Source organism: Numenius arquata, chromosome Z, assembly GCF_964106895.1.
Source record: "Numenius arquata chromosome Z, bNumArq3.hap1.1, whole genome shotgun sequence".
Taxonomy (NCBI): domain Eukaryota; kingdom Metazoa; phylum Chordata; class Aves; order Charadriiformes; family Scolopacidae; genus Numenius; species Numenius arquata.
In genome coordinates, this window is record NC_133616.1 from 48,720,806 (window position 1) to 48,744,144 (window position 23,339).

Consider the following 23,339-nt stretch of genomic DNA (forward strand, 5'->3'; position numbering starts at 1 on the left):
AAAGCTGAAACCATCAGAGACATGCCTTGCAAAATCTGAAATAAAGGCCAGGAGGGGAAAAAGTTAAAGATCTCAGTGTGTCAAAGATGCTGGAACTAATGAAGAAGCAGAATTGGAAAAAGCACAGAACCATTAGTCACAGGAGGCAGTTAGGCAAGACACAACTTGGAAGAAGCTTGGATCAACAACAAAGAGCAATCTAATCCTTTAGCCTTGTTGCTATTATTTGTCTTAACCTGTGAAGACAGAATTTGAATAAACGAAAGATCGACGGTAGCCCAGAGGACAGAACAGCTGTTCCCAGAAAATTAGCAAGTTTGGCTGAAGTGCACTTCACTGTATCAGAGCTTTTTCATTTAAAAGACAGACATCTGGGCCAAGCTAAGAACTTTGCAGTAATTCTGATGTTTAAAACATGCCTATTTCTCCCTCAGGGCCTATAATGCAGACTAGCCTTAGCAAGAGACAACAAAAAGAGAAATTTGGGGTAAAAAAAAAGTAAATAAACTTTTTACAAGTATCTCTTGAGAGAACAGGTAACCTACTGCAGAGGTTTTTACTATAAGCATTTCAGATTGGAAGACAGATTGGCATTTTCTCTATAAAAAGATTTGATTCTCAGCCACTGTCCTGAAAACTAATTAAATAGGCAGACAAAAAAAAAGGTAACATTGTGCACTCCCTCAGCATTAAATTCTTAAATAATTTAGAAATAAGACTAATATACTATAAATACAGAGAGAAAGGGTGAATGGTAGAGAACATGATCTAGTGAAAGCCTGGTAGAGTTTAAATCTGAGGGAGGGAAGTGACACAATCTCTCAAGAAGAACTGAAAACAGCCTAGCACACACTCACTAAAAAAAAAAAAAGTGTTTCATGGATGACTGTCATTCTACAAGTAACAGTAGATAGGTTGCATGTTGCTAAAATCATGGGAATTCTGGAACCCAGGACAAATTATTTCAGGAAACTAAGGCTGAAATTGGAATTTGGACAAATGGGAGGAAGAGAAAGTCAATACAAGCATGGCAGAAAAAATAGAAATCTTTAAGGAAAAAAATAGGCTTTGAAGAGTAGAAACCTGCTTTCAGAACTGCTCTGGATTATAATTTCTAACAGATGCCCCAATAAATCTGACACAGCATTAATACAGAAATGAAATTAAGTGATAGTGTTCACAGAGGTCAAGCTGACTTGGAAAATTTAAGACCAACTTGACCACAGTGAAGAAGAGAGAATGCTGTGGCAGAAACCTCAGGATGAACTTTTCCAAGTGTAGAAGAGTTACCACTCTAGCATTGTAAAGCTAAAAGCCCAGTGCTCAAGTGAAGCCACAAGCTCAAAAGTATTATTTGTTGTAATTCAATCCCTAACATGTGTGAATAGGGCCATTACCTAAAACCATGAACTTGAAAAATGCCATTTTAGGGCCATGCAAGGAAGTGGCACGTTCAGTGCAGGACACTTCCCTAACCTTATTTCAGATGTTACTGTTCACTCCAGAGAACCTGCTGTACTTTCTGGTGCTAAAGATCACTATTGTTCCAGAAAACTGCCAAAAGCTCAATTTACACACACATTTCACCAAAAGACTTAAATCCAACAATTTCCTTATATGGGAATTTTTGCAAGCTGTGTTGTTTCAGGTCAACTCTTAACAAGTTGCAACTGGGCAATTTTGCCCTATCTTTGTTTTCTGTACAGTCAGAAGCATTGGAAATCCCCACAGAGTAATACTCATATGAATTAGTTGACAGCAAAATCTAGGTTCAAGCACTAGTCAGGTATTTTACTGATCTTAGTGTTTCACTACAGTTTATTTCTGCATTTCAGGCACTGTGCTGTTACTTTCTCTACTTTTATTTCCTTCTCATGGTTGAGCAATAGAAAAACTACATTGTAAAACAGTTTCACCTGCAAAAATGTTGAATCACAATTATTAAATGCAAATTTTCTACAACTCTAGAGTGAGATAAATTCAGACATATGTAATAGAGAAGTATTTTTGAAGATAAAGGAGATTACTCTGAACATCCACTTGGTATTTGCTACTGTTCCTATAATACAAATTAATTGTATGTCTAATGCAAACTTTGAAATGTGAATTTATAACACGTTTGATCTACTCACTTTGCCATCCGTTTTAAGACTGCTTGAAAGATTTAAAAAAGTCATCTTAATAAAACAACATTCAGCAGAGAAACGAACAGCAAATCAGTCTAGATACGTAAGTAGCTATGTTTAAGCAACAATGAAAGATATTTCAGTTAACTTTGAAAGCATTCCTTCGGTTTCAGTAGATATATTATTAATAATCAGCTTCACCACCTTAATGATTTTATAAGGGGAAAGGCTAACAATTATCAAAATAAAAAAACCTTGGTGCACTGTCTGAACTACCCTTTTGCTCTGTGTAAACGCTTCAAAATTACCTGTGTCAGTGTTTGCTACTTTTCCATATAGATTTTATTTTCCATACCTCTGCTTTCAGCACTTAGAGTGAATTGGAACTGCCCAGATGGGAACTGTCCAGGTAGTTTCTGCTGGTAAAATGGGTTCTCCCTAATCATATGAGGCAGGTTTGCACAAATCATGTATTTAATAGCCAGATGAGTTTGCCTCAAGATTTTTGACAAGTAAAAATTTCAGCAGCTGTAGGTAGCATTAAAAACTTACAACAGTGCAGCTGCTTGTAAAATTCTACCCATGATATTCACTAAATTACTGGTGTAAATTTGATTTTAGGTTGAAACAAATTGATAAATAAATCCAAATTTAAAAAAATGAAGTATACAGCTACAGAATCAGAGCAGCAGGCTAATGTGCCCTGCTGAACTGTACCAAATTAGGTATTTGCCATATACACATCAAAACCTAGTAACATTTGGCTTTCAAGAAACTTGGAGATACTAATTTAAAGGCAAGAGATTATGGATTAAGTAGAGCTTGCTGACATAAGGCTGAGGTGGAGGAGCAAGAGGGAGAACTGGCCAAGCTAGCTCTTTCTGCTAAATGCGGCAGCTTGCAGAGCTGCATAGACATTTCAAAAGCTACGCAATGAAGCTGTACAGTGAAACACTCAGAAGTGCTACCCCATTGCTGTTGGATTAGCACACTGGTTTTCCTCATTTTTAACATGGTTCTTGAAGGGTAACATTAAAAAGCCTTCCTTATACATTATTCAGAGAAACACTTCCAAGCTAAAGAGAGGTGAGTTGGGTAAAACAAAGCATGAGCCATCAGCAAGCCTAAATCTCTTAAAGGTTTCCCCAGCTAAACTAATCTCTGAAAGTTGACAGCAAATTGAAATCCAGTGAAGATAACTGACGGGTATCCCACAGAGAAATTCTAGCAGGGTAACAAAAAGTCTTTTTCACAAATTCCTATCATCTAGGCAATACAAAGTTCAGGTTTTGGAAACATTCCCCTGTATTTCCCAATATACACCAAAACCCCTTTGAAAGCTCATGACATGCAGCAAATTTATTTAAAAAAAAAAAAAAAAGTTAATTTTAACAAAAATAGAGGCATCTGGATTTTAATGCTTGCTATCTAACCTGCAGCTTTGGCTTGTACTGAATGCTACTGAACTAAACACCCGAGATTTCAGAAAACCAAGATCATATAAGGAAGCTCTCATCCAGAGCAGGGATTTAAGTTTTAAAAAGATATTATATTCTGGGTGCAGGAAGATTATTTTAAATCAGAGATCAAAGTTAGCACAGGAAAAGGTTAATCAATATGGGAAACAGCCACCAGCACTACCCAGTATGTGAACGAAAGTTACATTTAAGGCTGGTCACAGTTTCTTGAGTTGTAGGTGCCTGAGTAACACTTGCTGACAAGCTAGCAAACTAACAAATAGTAAATGAAGAAATCGGGAGGGTTACAGATTGGAAAAGCAGGGAAAGAAAGACTCTTTAAATTGAGACAAGCAACTTTGCAGTTTTCTGAAAACAGTATACATGGTTATATGTACAGCCTATATCTCAGATAACAGGTGGTTTTGGTTTTTTTTACTTTTGTTTTTCAGTTATTTTTGGTTGGTTTCTTTTTACTTTTTTAAAATAGGGGCAGTATATTCTAGAAAACAAACTAGAAACAGCTTGACATCAACGAAGTAAAAAAAAAAAACAAAACCACTTAAAAAGTCAAGGAAAACAGATCTCTCTGAAATGCCAACAAAGAATATTACTTCAAACACCAAATAATTCATACTGAAGAACGCATGACATATACTCCTTCAAAAACCTGTTGCCTTTGTTAAATTACTAGTCCATTTGTGTTAACATCATCACTGCAAACTGATGCAGCCTTATCAAGGCAGATTAAAGCAAGGAAATGCTTCCTGTGCACTGTGAACCACATAAAAGCTGGAAGAAGTCACCAGAGGCGGCAATGCACAGTGCATGCAGATGAAAATAGGACATGGCTTGTGCTTTCTCAGAATGCAATTTAAAAGCAGATTGGGGAAATGTCTGACTCACCTATGATATGAAAATGCAAATCATAACTGTTCATGTTTCCCAACATGAACAGCACTTATTTAGATATCCTCTGAGTGGGTTCAAAAAAAGGTTTTGATTTGGAACCCGTATAATTGCCCATGAAGAATAAATGAAGCACTAGCAAGCTAGAACTAGGGACTAGCAGAAAAAAAATCAGTTTCCAGTTTGAGTTTGCTTACTTATTTTTGGCCCTCCCATCAGCTAACAAGGCTACTACGTTGTTTTAAAATAAAGTGAATAAAACTGGAGAACATGTTTTAGGGAGTAGCATGCCCTCCAGAAATCACTCCTGCTCTCCAGAGAGCACGAGCTACTGCTTTTGCTCCTTTGTTTGCCAGACAGATCTAACACAAAGATGACTGGAAGAGATGGAAATAAGATTTTTCATCTCCACTGAGGGGGCAATGCACACAACATACTGAAGCAGCTCTGGTAAACAATTTCTGCTGAAATAGTTAACAAACAGTGACAGCCATGTTCCAAATCAGTACCCAGTTAATCAGCCATCACACTGAGGGATTAATTATTACAAATCTACAGGTTTTAGCTCTCGTGGTGAAGACAAGAAAAATAAGTGTACAGATAGCTCGTTTGCAAACAGGGCTGGTGTGGGTGCTCTGAGGAAAAGAGCACAAAGCGGGGGTCATGCTCCAGAGACTCCGACACCAGTCCAAACCCACCACTTCTCACTAGGCAGGACCGGGAAATCCAGCTTCTCAAATCATAGCCAGTGTACTGCTCCAAGCTGAGACATTACTGAATCAGAGTTGCATATTAGCAAGGAGAAAAACAGTTTAAATATTTACGTTGAATTGCAAAAGAAGAAAGGCTAAGATGGGAGGTCAAGTAAAATCTTGGAAGCAAAGTGTACATAGAGGCAAATATACAGCAGTGAATCCCTCTCCTGAGAGAGGACACATGCCAAAAGTAATTTAGAAATTACATTTGTATCTCAAAGAACCTAATACGAAGCAAACTACTTTTATACATACCTAGTCATACTATAAAAGCTGCCATGGATCCTATAATACCTCTTTTTCTTGCACTTTTGTAGTCACCCTATAATCACATGTATATTAAATTCAGATGGTGAATACTGCCTGTTTTGTGACCAAATCAGTTTGTGTCTGCAAATGGCCCATGCAGCACCTGATTCCAGAAGTAAGCTGGAACTAAACAGCAGCAAGGCTGCTGCTTCACAGAGGTACTCCTTCATATAGGTGCCAGGTGTTTTCCTTAGTCTCAAGAGAGTTTTTGAAAAATTGCTTTCTCAAAAGGATGGCTTATTCAAACTGTGCAGATACCAACTTTCAAAACCATGCAATGGGCTTAATTTACCTAAGCGCTCTGCTGACAAATGATGCAACTGATAAAATTTACCATTGAGTATACAAGAACACTTACTGGTATATATGGGACACACTACAACATACACACAGTTTGAAATGTTTTAAGCACATTAGAACAGTAAAAATTATTTGCGGGCTACAACTACTAGTCCTAACCGGAGTGATTTCCTCATGGGGAGAAAGATAATTTAGTGTCTCTTCTTATGATAATTTATAAATGCTTAAAACATAAGTCACACAAGAAGAAATTTCCCGACTGCACCTTATTATTCATGGCACGGGAAAAACCTGTATGAAAGCAGTCTGCTGCACACTGTGAAAGGTAAGATTCTACTCAGCAGAAAAAAAAAAAAAGGTGAAGTAAATCTTTTGAAGAAGAATTAACAAGACAGTTGTACTTCTTGTCCTTACTCTCCCCTTTTTTAACTTGATGTGCCTTATGCTTAAATTATGTTCACATTGAATTTGTTCCAGCGCTTACAAGAAAATATATATAAAAAAATGGAAAAAGATGTTCTTCCTGCACGCCTTTCCACAAATTTCTTAGTGTGACCATAGCCTTTACATATTAAAGTGCACAGCAGAAGGAATTTCTACAGAAATATTTCAAAACCTGCTGTCAATGCCAGAATTTATGAATGTAGTGTCCATGTCATAGTCCTTACAGGAATTAATTTTCAATTGTCTTATAGAAGTCACTTTGGAGGAAGCCATCAGTGAGGATAACACCAACACTTACAGAGTGGTTTAACACTGTTGGTTTTGCATGCAGAGTCAGATGTAAGAGGGCCCCAGCAGGCCCTGATGTCTGAAAAAAGAAATGCCAACGTTACAGGAAGATGATTGCAGCCCTAAGATATTGCAATCTAAAGTAACAAGAAGGATACTTTTAGTGTCTGTGATTTTTATGGAAAATGGATCTACAATATTTACTTGATTTTATAACCTTAAGACTTTAAAGTCCTTTTTTTTTTTTTTTTTTTTTTTAATATATTAAAGGAACAATCTTAATTTTTCAAGTTATCTTCCAGATGCATCTCAAATAATAAAACAAGTGGCATATCACTGATCCACAAGAAGGAATGGTTTTATTGTACCAAGATGCCTTTAAGTGATGAATATTCAGTAAGTACAGAAATCACTGAAAGAAGTGGTATAAAACTACAAAATTACAAATTAACAGCTACTATCAAATTACTGTAGCCAAAGATGCTGAAACTGAGTTACAGACAGACAGCATGAGATAAAACACCAAAGGTCTATGGAGAAACTAATTAATAAAGAGGGATATGGAACTGTTTAACAAAGGACAAATTTAGCATTCCTGTGTAAGGATAAACCAGAGGTTACTAAGCAACCATACAGATTAAAGTCAAAGGTATTGCTTCAACAAAGCATCACCTTATAAACCTCAAAATATACAGCATAAAAATTTAAAAATTATAGAAAATGTAAAATATTTGTGCAGTGGATTGAATTGTACTGGGAGATGCAGAGCTCTTCCTCTCTAGGCTACCAGTTAAAACATGTTCAGTTGTAGTTCAAAAACTGATGATATGTTTGTCCACAGGCATAATTATTAACACTCATTAACAAAGGCAGGAAGAGGAGATGTTCTGAGGATTATTTTATACAACAGTTCACAACAAGAATAAAAAGCTGGGAAACTGCAACAGGTTATAAACCACAAGTTTAGGTTCATGGAAAACTGCTATTTGATATTTGTGTTCCTGTTAGAGTAGAACAATGTAACAACCAAAGTAACCTCCATTTTAAAATACTGACATGTTGTCATTTAAAGGCTGTAATTTGCAGTGCTAGATATTTTGTTGTCTACCAGAAAGCACTTTCCTATGCAGGCTCATTCTGCTCTGGGTGGTGCACACCTCCATGCATTCCACCACACCAACCAAACAGACCATCATGAGGCATCACGTGTGATGCAATTCATCTAAAAATCTCACTCAAGAATGACTTATGAAGCCACTTCCAGGGGAAAAGCTTACTCATTTCCATGGGTAAGTCAGTCTCTGACAAACAAGCTCCTCCTCCTGGGGTCTAATCAGGCACACCCTTGGGGTGTAGGCACTTTTGAGCCCTACTGCCAAGACCCGTGTTGCATGAGCATTTGGTGACACAAATACAGCCAACCCTTAGATATCTGGACACAGACTTGGGGGAGGTCTGATTTGAACTCACTCGGCAGGCGGTTTGTCTAGAGTTTCACTCTGTCTGCAGCAGCACTTGGTAAAAGTACAGCGCATCATATTTTCCACACCTTTCTGCATGCCTTTCAGTGCAACTTCAAGCGTCACCAAACAGTGAAAAACTGTAGTGAATCACTTGTGATTCCGATTCTTGCAAGTTATGGATCTTTTCCTGCATGGATGTAGGAAGCTTTCTTGTACCCCCTTGAAAACAGCGTAACCACAGGGAACATGGGCGTTATCAGATATACCGCATCTCAGTATCTCCATGAAGTAACAACTCCTTTGAAGTATATTGCTGAGTTTGCAGAACTTCTACGTTCACACTCCCAAGGCTATTTTAATGAGACCAAGAAGTTAAGAAACTGTTACGGAAAAACTCCAGCTTCAGACAAATTAAGGGAGGGGTAAGACTTCTTGACACCGTGGAAACTTGGCAGTCTGAAACTGCAGGCCAGAAATACAAATATGAAGTGTAATGCTTTGCACCATTTCTGATTATAAATACATTTAAATTGTTGCTCAACATACTCAGGATATTCTAGTATCTCATTAAGCTATGAAGCTAAGGTCAAGGATATACTACTCTACAGCTGGGGGAGGTGTCAATAAAACATCTTCAAGCAGAACCAGAACTGCTAAAAAAAGCCTGTTACTAGTATACCTAAATTCAACAGAGCACAGCAGAGAAAATGTAAAGCAGATGCATACATCATCACCTCACTGCCTCTTCCCTTACCAGATGGTGTAGTATTTTGTTCAATTTATTTGAAACCTGCCTCAAATGTCTTTAAAGGGTTTAAAAATTCTGTAAGTGGAGAGAAAAGTTCTATTAGAGAAAGTATATAGAAAACCTAATGTTTCCCAGTGCATATCTAGCAGGCAAGTCTTCGGAGAAATATGAAGATGTGAGACTCTTCGGGGGAGCAGAGAAACTGGGAGGCAATTTGTGAAGGGGGATGTATTTCTTCCTTTTCAGAAGGGTGGGAGTATTCCACTCTTGAAAAATCTCATTTTCCAGAAAAAGATAACAATACATGACAAGTGGCTGTTTGTGCTGTATCCACTTTAACTTAAGGTTGCTGAAATCAGGCAGTTATAAGGTTGTAAAGTATTATCCTTAGGCGAGCCTTTGGGTCAGAACATGTGGAATGAGTAAGAGACGGGTAAGAACTCACCAACTCCTGCTGAGATTCCAGACAGCTTGAAGCAGATACTTACAATTAAAAAAAGGAAGAGATTCAGTAATTGTCACGGAAATAAAGTTAGAAACTTAATTAAAACTAAGCTGCAGGTTTTTGACTGGATGATGAGGCAATCTATGTATTTGCATCACACACTTGCTGATACCATATCCTTTATGCAGAAGACCAGGTATAACATTTAACTCTTTGCCACTCTCATTTTACCCTTCTACTCCTTGCAAACACATTTTACATTGTATTCATAGCTGAGGGAAATAAAGTTCCATTACAGCTATGAGTATATAAAGAAATATCTACAGGCACTGAACGAATGTGAATAAACCCAACTAGAGAGCTTCATAGTAAAAACACTTGCTTAGCCACCCCCCACCCATGAAAAATTTATGTGTCCTCACATGCAGATCCCAGAAGCATGCAAATAATCTAAATCAGTTTTGTAAGCTGGTTTGCATTAGTTGGATTTTTTTTTTAAGTCAATGGAATAAAGTTGTAATTCTGGGCAAGAGAAGGCTGTGATGTATCAGCCAACTGTCTTGTTTCCCAAAGGGTGTAACACAAAGTCCAGTCCTTCAGTGCTTTTGGAGAGAAGTCAGAAACACTTCCTAAGGTGGCTCACCTTGCCCCTGCTTGTGTCACTACTGCATCTCTTGATTGTCTGACTCTCGTTACAGTTTTGTCCCCTACTCATCCCTATCTCCTCAGGAGTGAATTCCACAGGCTGACTTTAGGATACTGCTGCTTCTTTCTTAACTTCACTACCAAGGCAATTGCAATTACTGACAATTTTTAAAAAGCAACATGAGTATCACATTAAAACAGACATTGCTGGATGAAAAAATTTTAAAATAAATTCCAGCTCTGGAGCACAATTATCAAACTGTTTATTGCTGAAAGAACCCTGATCCTGCTGTTGGTCTTTTTAGACATGGAAATACAAATCATGCCTTTGCTAGGGCCTACTCTAAAAGATTTATGCCTTTTGATCTGATTCCATGCAACACTAACATACACTGACTCACAGAGCAATATGAAAAAATACTACTTTTTAAAATTTATCTATATCTATATTCTTTTCTTTTAAGGACTATGGTTACATTTTAAAACCTGGTTAGAGCCATTAAATCTCACTTAGCTTAAACAGGCAACTAGTACCTGGAAAAAAAAGCTGAAAGACAAATGTTGAATTTCTATAGAAAAGACAGTTTTGTTCTTCTCCTGTACACCTCAGATAATATATTCTTCAAAAAATGGAAATTGCCATTACTGTAAGTACTTTGCCATTTGAAGTAAGTTAAGATGTAAAAGGAGTAACTGACCTGGTCCAGAATATGCCAAGTATATTTCTTAAATTGCATACATACTGACAGTGAAAATATTTACCTGCTGAATATCCATATGCAATCACGATTCTCTGAACTCTTGCAGCATGCAAGTGAGCCTACTAAAGTCAATTCACTATTAATATACTACAGTAGGCTGCTACATCAGAGCCTACATTTTACAGTACAGTATTTGCAGTGCCAGATTCTTGGTTACAGTATGTTGCCAATACATCTTGAAACGGGTCTTTTTTTTTTTTTAACATTCAAAAAGTAAAACATACACAGTACATGGTGACATATCTAAACCTTTAATGCAGAAAATGCTACTTTATACAGGGGTTGTGTGTTGCCAATACATCTTGAAATGGGTCTTTTTCTTTCTTTTTTTTTTTTTTAACATTCAAAAAGTAAAACACACACAGTATATGGTGACTTATCTAAACCTTTAATGCAGAAAATGTTACTTTATACATGGGTCCTCCAACTTACCTGTGGCTTGGCAGAAGAGGTGAAAGGGTCCTTGGACACCAACATGCTGTGCCTGGTCACTTAGGAAAGGTGGCAACAACATGACCTTTCCAGGGTCTGTGCTAGACCAAACATCAGGCTGGGTACTGGTGGGTGAAGAAGGTGAATCACTTCCCACACATGATAAAAAGGAGGTACCAGTAGGAGGGAAAGGTATAGGAGATGAGGCTGTGTGACAGAAGAGGACAGAAGAGAAAAAAAAAAAAGAGGGTACTAAGGAAAAAAGTTGTAAGAAATACATCACACACTGAAGAAATAATGCAGAAAGACAAATGGATTTTAAAAGGGTAATAAGAGGAAGTGTCCCAAGGCCCCTAGAGAAGAACGCTTTCCTCCTTCACCCATGTTTCTTTCTTCATCCTTTGAATCTCTGCCCCTCCCCGACCCCCAGGCTATAACCCATTCAACTAAAGCTGAGAAGATAATCTGCTTCAAATTAATTACAAAAGTTTTCACATTTTCCCCCTTAAAGGAAACCACAAGAAACATTAGGGATTTGCAGTGACATTGCGTCAAGTTTCACAAAAGTCAAGATATAATACAATTTATTTTAATATTTATTCTGTTATATGTACATAATTAAAAATAGAAAAATAAACCAAACGGAATCTTATAAAATATAAACTGTTTACACTAAAATGGTCTAAATTACGTTCGCATCAAAGTTCAACATAGAAAAGCAGCCCAGGCATATACTGTTAAAACATACTCTACTTCTAGCAATATTTACAAAAAGATACAGCGAGAGGAACAATTCTTCAGGAATTCTTCAGGACTCTACCACACAAAATGCTTTTACAGACAAACAGCACTGCTGTGAACCAGGCAGAACAAATGCACACTTTCACATTTGCAGGCATGATTCACATAAACAGTTCAAATGACTGATTGATTGAGCAGCTCCAGTTTCAGTCTCCAGTTGCATATGAGATTGGAAGGCGTCATCCAGAAAAGGTGACGCTGCAAAGATTTGTCACAAAAAGAAGTTGAGTTATTTCTGAATCTGAAAAAAAAAAATAAAATCGGCAATGTTTTCTCATCAGGCTGTATCCTAACAGTCCATTCCAGTGAGTCACTAGCTGAATTATTGTAGTTAATTCTTCTTGATTCCTGTTTTGCTTCCACAATGCAAAAAATCTCTCTCTGTGTCACTGCTAACTAACATCTGCTTGCCTGTACTGTTTCATTCCCCCCCCCCCAAAAAAAAAGGAAAAAAGAAAACAAAAAAAAATCCAGTTTTGTATAGAAAATAGAATGTGAATATGTTCAGCTTGTGGGGGTGGAGTTGTGTGTGTGGGCAAGAAAAAGGAAAAGCATTCCTAAAGATATTACTTTCACCCTCCCCCCTAACTTACTCCATGTTTTGTACTGGTATTGTTGTACCTAAATTTCTAGAAAGCAGCAAAGAAAAAAGCCTTTAAACAAGATTATCCCTGAGAATCTTACACAAATCAAGCCAATGCTATCCCCATTATACCTTAAGATTTAAGATACTTAAAAAGCAGTTAAAAAAATAACTTCAACCAACTAGAGAGACCTAGTGTGCCAAAACACAAAGCATAAAACTAAAAATAATCACTAGAAGGAACAAAAAAATGTCCCAATCTGGACAAAAGTCTATAATTTACCAATCTGATAAAACTAAACTTTATTTCCAATTTGGAATTAAAATGAAACTAGGTCTTTTTTTAATGGAAGCTAATATGTGTCTAATTTAATGGAAGCTAATATGACTGAAGTACTTTTTAAAGCCAACTGAATTAGAAAGCTACTTTTATCCTATGGAAGAACAAGCAAATAATTGTTCACTAGAGTGAAGTGCTTGGTGGGGGAAAAACTGGGAACAAACAAATGGTGATCTGAAACTGGCCATTTAAAAAAAAAAAAAGAAAAAAGACAGTACAACACAAGATGCTACAGTCTGCCGACAGAACACTGCTTCTCCAATCCGGTGAAAGCTGAATGCAAATTGGTTTGCTGTACAGTTTAGGCATGTAATCCCCACTACAGCTCAGCTGTCACACCTATGCTCTCTGTGCTCAAATAGCTAGCTACAAGACTGCAGCTGATCTCCACCACTGAAACGGACGATTGAGTCCTTCAGTCCCCCTCCGCGTCTGAGTCGGCGTACTTGAGCTCACACTTGACATCGAAGGGCTTGTCCTTGGCCTCTCGGGATGCCTGCAAATCCCCAGGCTGCCGCTGGCTGTTCCCACAGTCAGGCTCAGTCTCATAGCCGGTGTCATGTGCCGGCTTCAGCTGCTCCCCACTCTGGTGGCTGACACTGCCTTGCTCCACCAGCGTCTCCTTCACACTTTGCTCGCAATCAGAAAAATCTGACTTGTTTTTTTTCTTACCAAGTAGCATGACAGAGCGAAATTTCAAGCACTGCCCTGGCAAGTACCCTTTGTAACAGTTGTAGGAGAGGAGGCACAAGAAGAGAATAAAAAAGAAGAGGAAGAGGAACATCAACAGGAAGTTATCATTTGACTTGAGGAACATTGTCTTTTCTGGGACCGCATCAGGAATTGAATTGAAGGGCTCTGTGTTAGAGGCTGCACTTGTTAGGACAGGGCCAATGGGCTTTGTTACTACCCTTGCTGTCGTAACTGGTACCATATGTGTGGTTGAGGTGTGATCAGTAGACCCCTCGGTTGATACAGCTGACACTTTTGGCACATCTCTATTACCTTCTGTAGGTGAAGCTGCTGCGGTGGGACCCACCGTGGAATGCTGGATCTTTTTCAGTTCCAAAACATGCTTAGCCAGCACTTGAGAAAATTTCTTATTCTTCACTTTTTCTTCTGACAAACACTGGTAAACACCGCTGTCTCCTTCTGATAAATTGAAGATGAGCAGCGCTTTTTCCAGCAGACGGTACTTGGGACTCTCCACTCTCAGTACATCATCTTTGAACTTCCAAACTACCTGTGCCAGATTGGACTTTTGAGAACACTTGAGTTCTGCTGTGCTCCCATGCTTGAATGTATGCTGTAGGGAATTCTCTCTTACTTTATCTGGAACATCAAAATAAACATGCAGAGCATCAGCAATGATTCCCATTTGCTCTAAATTGCACAGTCTCACGAGACTGTACAATAGTCTTAACAGAAATGTAAAACTTATGACTTCAGATTTTACCTCACAAAACCAAGACAACAGCATGCAAGAATCTCAGTGAAATACCAAGCTACAGCTGCATGCAAGACATCAAGACAGACAATGAGATAGGACAAGTCAAAGACAGCCTCCACTTCTAAAAATGAGACCTTGTTGATCCACAACTGAGCATGCATCTGAGACCAGTCATTGTTTGAAACCAGCCATTATTTGAAACCAATCATTGTTTGAAACCAGTGGCTGAACTTGGTATCACTTTATATGCAATTAGTGCATTTTAAGTAAATCAGCAACTACAAAATATCCAAGAATAAATTGAACAAAGTGCTGTTAATTCAACTTAAACTCTCTTCTAAAAAAATAACATTTATGGCACACCCACAGTACAACACTATAAATTAACAAAAAAACCTAACAAGCTAAACTCTCATCATGGTCCATGCCTTGCTAGGATTAGAAATAAAAATGAAGTACATCAAACTCTTAAAACCATTTTTACTGCAGTACAAATCTCCTGTAATGCTACTACTCTTTAAGATCTCCTTGATCTGGTGGCAGCAGCACACAGGATAAAGGACGGACCTGTGGTTACTTGCCTTAAAGGACTATGGAGCGTACTTCAGCTGCTCTGTATCATGTTCTGAGTCCCCCTTCCCTCTCACCATGAAATCAGCTTTTATCAGGATCGTTTCATCTGATCCAACAGCAATAACCAAGCACTTATCAAGGCTCACAGCAGAATGTCAAATACTGTATAACAGAGACAGTGGTCTCTGCAATAGAAGTACTTGTGGTAAATACTGCTTTCATTCAGAAGTCGCTGTTGAGATACCCCCGTTCATTTCAGGGGTTTGTGCACTGCATACTGGAATGTATACAAACACAGACATTTTAAGTCAGGCAGGCTGGACAGATGCTTGAGCTTATCCAAAAGCAGAATCTCATACCTATTAAAATATAAATGAATGTCCAGATAACCACAAAAAAACAAGCTGAACTAAACACAACTCTTTCACTACTCCATCTAGACATGTGAAAGAGCTCTTCAAAGACTAACTCACCAGAACAAGATGATGCATCTCCACCTATGTTCTGAATCCAGTTCCTGTAAAAGGAAGTCCAAGTATTACAACTTCAAATCTTGTTTCCTACAGCCCGCCCATGCTCTTGTATTAAGTAAGATTCATCTTATCCAAATAGCACAAGCAGACACAGACGGATATGAAAAAGTCTGCATTTGAAAACATTCAGTTAAAAAAATGCCAATCAGCAAGGGGCAAGACTGATGCAGTACTGACTGTAGCTGTAAGGTAATCAAAGGCTACCATTACCTTTCAATTTCACTTTCTTTAAAAATATCAATGCAGGAAGCTTCAAGGGGTTTCCAAGCACAGTAAGGATCCCTTGCTAAAACACAGTCAACGCAAGTTGTATACTTGTCACAGAATGCCACTGGAGACTGAACCACACCAGAATTTGAACCAGCATAGAGGTATCTTCTGCCCTAAAATAAAACGAAGTACAACAAAAAAACCACTGCCAATCATTTTCCCAAAGCTGAATAATCCATTTCATGAAATCATTTAAAAATGGTTAAAAGTAAAGAGAAGCATACATAGAGCCATGTTTGTAAAAACCAGAGCATGAGGGTAATAAGCATTTTTATTAACTTTTATTTCTAGAAAGGAAAGGAGACTTATCTTGAAAATATTCAGCAATGCTGGAAGTGCAAAAGGACAAAAGAACAAAAACCTGAATTAGATACAGTTTATGAAAATGGAAAGTAACCATGTCTAACCATGGCTTTATCACACAGTTTTTCCACAAATATGAATGCACAATAATCCTTGTATGAGGGGAGGCAAGGTAAGCCTGTGCTGATGACATGGCTGTAGCAATAACACACAAGCCTGAACAGGTAAGGGTTGCTGTATGTAGAACTTGCTCCTGCCCCTGTTAACCCAAAGCAGTCCTGCTACTTTCAGCTCTTCTACCAGTCAGGTCTCTGCAGCCACATCAGCATCCTTCTTACATGAGTAAAATGCAGCTGCCTACTTGCTACTCAAGGTGGAACACTGGATTGCATTCAAAGGAAACAGCTCTGGTATGACACCTAGGAAGAGGGGGGTATAAACAGAACAGCTGTTTGACCCACTGTTGCTGGGGATCCCAAACAAGTTTCACTCTGAGAATGACAGGAAGAGATCACATCCTGAACACTCTTCTCATAAAAGGTAGACAGCTGCCTTATTTCATTCATCTGTTTCAAGGCTAAAGGTACACTGTGAATGTACATATTATTATGCAAAGCCTCAAGAAAGGGGCCTGCATCGTAATTGAAAACCACCAGTGATCGATATTCTAGTCCTTTTGGGAGGCTGTGCATACAAAGCCAAACAGCACACCTCCTCTTGGCAGTGTGTGGCTTCATCCTGAGCAGAATATCGAGTTAATTTATCAGCACCCTACCACAGTTGTCATGGCAAATGAGCCAGATCCAAGCATAGACTGGCTTTTCCTGTACTGCAGCTGTATGGATCTTGATATGTAGAAATGTACTCTGGGGTCGTGTCTGCAGTGAGACTGCTTGACTCCGGCAGGACGAATATGGTCACAAAGTGAAGGGCAGAATTCCAAGAAAGAAGAGTGTTTCTCTAGTAGAAATCTAAAACTCATGTTTGTGGTGCAGACTTTTGGTCTTGACATCAGAAACAGCTTTCATGACTCTGGTATGTGACCCAACCTCCTACTCCTCAGAAAAGAACAGAATTGCTGCTTTTATGGGAAGGTACTGGGTTCTGAGCACAGAAGTTTTTAGTCACTGATTTTCATTTGTCTGTCAAAAGACAAATGCCTGTGTCCTCAAGACTTCTTTCTATTATAAGGATGAAAGGACAAATAAGCGTGCAAAAGGAGCATGAAAGAATTATACCATAAAGCTCTCTCTTCTCTCATGTTGGAATGCAAAGTTTTATTTAATAATCACACAAAAATAAAACCTGTTTCTAAGACATCTTGCCAGTATTCCTAAATCCCTAGCTGCAGAGCACTTATTGAACACTACATAGCTAGTATGGTATTACTACCAGACACTTCAAAAGAGTAACTTTTTCCCTAGGAAATGCCAAAATTTTGCCATGTGAGAGGTGTGATGCTACAAGCCACTGCTTAGGGTAATAATGCCACAAGCCTAACTAGCGTACAAAATGCACACAGTGTTTATCCTCCTACTGTCACAAAACCATTTCAGGGTTAAATTGAGCAGCTGATTAATAGTGCAGAACAACTGGGTTTGGAGCCTGCAGCAAGGCTTGCGTCCCCCAGCTGCAGCTGGTGCTGTACTGAGTATACAGGACATCACCAGAGGTCCTGACCCCGAGCTGCACCAACATGACTGCTTGCATGATATATCTACCATGCAGTAGCCTGCAAGATTTGAGACAGCAGAAACCAATTAGTTACACAATAATGAGTCTCTCTGCTAGACAACACTGTTCTCTCTTCTTAGGTCTATTTCCTCAGAAAGATATTCCACTCCTCTGCTAAACCCCCGAGGATTTTTTCCTCACAGGTTTGCAATCTTTGACGAGGGGTCAGGATTTTTACACAACTCAACCTGAAAACTGGTACCTTAAAACATGTTACAGCCTTCAGCTTACACCCAAGGAATCCAAGTGAAGACCTGCACACCTGTGATGCACCACCCACCACCATATCTACATACTTCCAGAAGCTTGCCACCTACCAAATACACTGAAATGCAGCAGGCAATACCTGCTACTGATGCTGTGCGAGGAGTTACAGATGCAGCTTTTGGTTCTGTGGACTGTCTTCTTTCATCATGACAAGGTTACAAGGTGGTAATAAAAAAAGTTTTGTGGAAAAGCAAAATGAGATGAATGCTGTGATGCTTATAGCACTTACTTTTTTGGACAAAAGCAATAAAGTTTGAACTGGCTCAAAATTTGGAAAAAGCTGTGTTTCTTCAATAATATGCATTCCATTTTCATAGCTGATAGCTTTGTGCAGGGCTCCTTGATCTGAAACAACAAAGTAATATATTTAATTAAGATCCTTAAAATAAAAAGGCAGGGGAAAAAATGCACAATTGCTGTAAGTTGTCCCAATAATCTACTTGCTGTTCAGCTGAAGACTTCATGTAACTTTGTGCCAATGGAAACCATTAAACATGCCATCATAAGGAGCTCTAAGCAAGAAACAACATTGTGGGACAAATAATGACAATTTAGGGATTATCTTATGTGTGTTTTTGCTGCACGTATTACAGTTTTGCAGTTATTTTCCTGAAATACTTTTTCAAAGGATGTAAGATTCTCCACTTACTCACCATAGCCCTTTACACTTAATGAAAACACCAGCTGGTGTACAAGGACTGTAAACATAAAAATTTCAAGACTTTCGCTTAGAACATATGTCAGCCTAAGGAATCAGTGCATCATTAAAAAAAAGTGTTTTGCAGAACTCACCTGTACTGATGAACATAACATCATACAGAGTGCTATTGAGTGCTCTGACTCTATCCACTACAATCTGGGTATACTTCACATCTCGTTTTACTAGTCGAGGTCTGTCTCCCACTGGAGTCACTGAGTCATCCATTAGAGGATGATCTTTAACAAACTGCAATGTTTTGTCTGGTAAATTCAGAGAACTCATGTAGTTTGATGCTCTGGCTTCCTTGTTTATACACTAGCAGGGGTGGAGGGAACAAACAAAAAGAGACAAGCGCATGGTATCATTTACTTGTACAAAATAGAGACAATTAACAGCAGCCACATGCATTTTCCTCTCTGCGTTATTTTGGGCAGTAAGCACACCCTTACATTATACACGTTCTACCAAGGAAGGTCCTCAGGTCTCTCACTTTGGCTTCCGTGATACACTAATCACAGAATCACAGAATGATATGGGGTTGGAAAGGACCTCTGAGATCATCTAGTCCAAGCCCCCTGCCAAAGCAGGTCCACCTAGAGCACAGGAACGTGTCCAGGCAGGTTCTGAACGTCTCCAGAGACGGGGACTCCACCAACTCTCTGGGCAGCCTGTTTCAATGTTCTGCCACCCTCAAAGTAAAGAAGCTCTTCAGACTACATTTTTGTTTGGGTCAAAATACATTTTAGGAAAATACTTCTTCTGGACTCTTATGCTTCTTAACTGCTTTTAACTGTCACCTCATTCAACAGTAACCATAAAATTACTTCAGGGAACATGAGAAAGAGAAGTGTGTCAGAGACCAACTATGAACATTTTAGTTTGCAGAGCAATGCACTGCATTGAATAAACCTGCTGAGCCTACTGAGACAATGCAAAGATTGCTATACTTCTGCTCACCTGAAGTAAAAAGTATGTGATGCTTAGTGTATACTGTCATCTATTTCACCACTTGAAAATTAGTAACAAAATAATGAAAATAGAAAACTAGCAAATAACTCAATTATAAATTAAAAAAATCCACTTCAATTCCCAGATACAAAGTTCAGAATAAATCATTTGAGTGTTTTTCTACAAAATCTTTACAGGAGAAAGCATCCACATCAGGGCAAACTAAAATTAAGCTTTAGTATGTTACCTAATATTTTCTATTTTCTTTACTCCTGAGCATTAAAAAAAGACTAGTCATCAGATCCAAGATTACAGAAACTTACTGCACCAGGTCGAGGATTAGGAATTTCCCCATTGTATCGTACCCACTTTGTATGAGACTGTTCTACTGTAGCACTCTGCATATATTTTCCTTTTGAGAAAACCTCTTCTACAGTAGACAGATTGTATGCACACACTGCTGACAGCCCCACATTATTCCTAAAAGTTCAGGAAAAAAGAAAAATAAAATCATAGCAGTAAATATTACTTGTTGTAGTAGCCAGCTGAGATTAGAAGTACTTAACCAGGAAAAGGCTATACCACACTTACAGTTGTGGGGTGAAGACTCCATATATCACTGGTTCCTTCAAAGTTGGAGATTTGAGAATAAAAACATCATTGATAATATTGAAAATTAAATTCTTATCAGGGATGGTACAAATCAATCTGGCCTTGAGAAAGGAAGTCCATTTTTTCTGCAAGGTCCTTAATCCTCCTTGGTCCCTCTTTTGATATTAAAAAAATAAAAACGTGTTTGTCAGGAGAATTAGCAGCATTTTTGCATGTAAGAACTACTGCTATAGAGCATGAAATTACTGAGCCCTGCTCTTTTCTAACATTTGACCTATAGCAACATCAATAAATGTTAACACATTTACAAACAGAAAAGTAAGGAAGCCACAGAAAAATTAGCTGATTCAAAAAAATAGAATGGTTTCTATCAAAATGAAGAGGTAAGATGAGATATGAGACCTATAAAAGAACAATACTTCAGCAACACTTGAAAAATTGAGATGAGCAATATACCCTGAGAAAAAATCTGCGTATTAGAATAAGTGAAATAAGCATGGAAGTATTATACTTCAGAGATATAAGTAACATTGCATTTATTCTGTGACATCTAAACTGACTTAAGTTCTAATGTTTCAATATGCACTTAAACTTGCCCAATATTAATAATTTCATTAGAAACAACGCAGGAATGGCTTAATCCTGCAAGCAGCTACCACCTTTATTAAGGATTTGCAATACCAAGGCTTAAAGAAGCCAAGGTATACTGACTAGAAATATTTCAAAATATTTGATACTCAAGCTGTAGCTCTGCTACTTCTCTTCAAAAAGCAGGGCACATTTGAACATCATTAATATTTCCCACTCATTATCCAATGCTGTTACGCAAAGTTCTACAGGAAATCTGCAAAATTTATGAAAGCAGTAAGTATAAATGCTTATAGATTTGCAACCTGCCATTGATTCCTATTTCAAACAAACAGTAGCAATAAAGCTCTTCTATTCCACGATACTCCCCTTTTAAAGCATACACAAGCTGTGAGTGGGAAGAGAGCCATAAGCAATAAGCCCAATGTAAACCTGCCTCCAGCTGCTTGTTTAATGGAAATCCCAAGGGCACTAACTTGTTATTGACATTTTGACTTCCATGTTTAAATATAAAGCAGTAAAGTCAAAATAAAACATTTCAATGTCATCAAAATGAAACAGCTAGATAAATTTCCTGTTGGAAGAAAAAATCCTGAGGAAATTGATACATTCCACTGGAAAAGTTTTTGTTAAATCAACATTTTCTACTGGAAAAAACTCTTTCAGCATAAGATTTTTAACGAACACTCCAAGTACTTAGTTGAATCAGCTTAAAAAACTGAGGCTTAAACACAGCAAGCATGACAGAATTAGGCTGCTGGTGACCATTTTCTTTGAGGCTCTGGCAGCTCTAACAGCTTCACCGAAGTCTGATCTGCTGTGCCACAATCAAGAGCTACTCTGCTGTGGACACAGCTACAGTTTTGTTTGCATACAGCTACTTGAAAGTAACTTGACAAACACCCTATCCGCTCAGCTCCAACTAAAGTCAGTTCTTCCCAGGGACCTGTACTTAGAGTTGTTTAAAGAAAAATAAAAATGAAAGCCAGAGACGACACACTTTTTCTGTTGTTGGGTTTTGTGGTGGGTGTTTTTTTTTTCCAAGGGGTAGGCAGAATCCTCAGAGGTACAGAAATTTCACCGCTGTGCAAAATTAAATCAATTATTTTTTCCCAAACCCTTTCTCAGTTCTAAAGAACTGATTGAAATTGCTGATTCACCAAGATTCAACTAAGTTCAACTACTTCCATTTAATTGGCAAAAGTCCACAATAATAAATACTTTTAAACACATACACACACACACACAATTCTAGTTGGATTTGTAAAAGTAAACTGAACTATGCCCCACCTTGCACACTCTAGCTATTCTTGGAATCATGAGTTTTCCAACAAATTCATACTCCACAGACACCTCAGTGAAAAAGAAGTATATCTTGTCATCTTCTCCATCTGTGCTGTTTTGATCTGCTCTTATCACATCAGCAAAAACAAAACTGGGCTCTACAGATAGAAAGAGAAGAATTGTATATCATCTATGAGACTAATAACTTGATTTCCTCAAAGACCCTCTAGGAGTCTTCTTTTGCCCAATCCTCACACTGCACTTACCTTCTTCTTCTGTCACTGACTTGCCTACATAGTTTGTTGTTCATAGTAAGGATAGCATTTCTTAAAAAATAGAAGTAGAGAAAAAAACAAAACCACAAACCCTATGTGAAAGCACTAAGGTACCTGAGAGACCTCTATGGTCTAATATGTCATTACTTCCACATTCAAGCATGGTTTTCTTACGGGCCTGGAGAGGTACCATCCCCTATTCAGCTACTAGCTTAAACACCAAAAAAATGGCATTACAACATTTATCACGAAACACGGTATCCTGTACTTTTTGGACCAAATGCATCTTTTGGAATACGTTAACTTCATTATTTTGGTCCTTTTTGGCAGAAAGCCACCAACCTCTGAGCATTCGCAAAACTTGGTGAATTTTAAAATTCAGGAACTGAAATCATCAGGAACCATGAGCTGATGCTCAATTTGAAAACCCATCAGACCAAAGCCATTCTCTTCCTTAGTGTATCATAACTATTCTGCATTATTGCAAGGATGAACAAGTAGATATAAAAACTGTAGCCCTTTAATGTCAAGTTGAAGCCTGTATGTCTTGAAGCTGTTTCCCTTGTCAATGCTGATAAAAATACTTAAATTTCAAAATAAAATCTCTTGATGGCACACACTCACACATAAGTGTACGCCAGTATAATATAATCCATTCTCTATGAGATATTAGACAATTGCACCTTACCCTAGGTAAGAAACTTAAGCTCTTTATCTGTAAGCATGACACTGAAGAAGGTTGGGCCAGTTCTCATGCCCACTTACCATTAAGCCAAGGTATTGCATACTCTGTTCTCAGAGGGCTCTGATGAGAGTGCCGTGAAATGATAGGTTCACTTCCCAAGAAATTGTAAGAAGTCCCAGAATAAAGCTCCTCATCTTTAACACAAAACCAAATATTTTAGACTTTCTTATGCACTGGATACCAAAAAGGGTACATAAATATTTCAGGAGACTATGTAAGCTTGAACTTCCCACAAGAAAAGATAGACAAGG

The 23,339-nt window shown here is 38.1% G+C and overlaps 1 protein-coding gene across 2 annotated transcripts in view; it reads right to left on the minus strand.

Moving 5' to 3' along the window:
- The window catches only part of SEMA4D (semaphorin 4D), a 34,839-nt gene that overhangs the window by 2,738 nt on the left and 8,762 nt on the right, over positions 1 to 23,339 (minus strand). The window contains exons 6-14 of one of the 2 annotated variants that reach the window (XM_074166037.1): positions 23,109 to 23,222; positions 22,075 to 22,226; positions 20,176 to 20,351; positions 19,908 to 20,064; positions 18,729 to 18,951; positions 18,166 to 18,281; positions 15,573 to 15,745; positions 15,303 to 15,346; positions 13,812 to 14,138 (exon numbers count right to left, since the gene is read on the minus strand). In XM_074166037.1, the coding sequence (XP_074022138.1) occupies positions 13,812 to 14,138; positions 15,303 to 15,346; positions 15,573 to 15,745; positions 18,166 to 18,281; positions 18,729 to 18,951; positions 19,908 to 20,064; positions 20,176 to 20,351; positions 22,075 to 22,226; positions 23,109 to 23,222 (1,482 nt within the window). Of the gene's footprint in view, positions 1 to 13,221; positions 14,139 to 15,302; positions 15,347 to 15,572; positions 15,746 to 18,165; positions 18,282 to 18,728; positions 18,952 to 19,907; positions 20,065 to 20,175; positions 20,352 to 22,074; positions 22,227 to 23,108; positions 23,223 to 23,339 lie in introns of those variants that run through there. The other variant, XM_074166036.1, reaches the window with a different exon arrangement.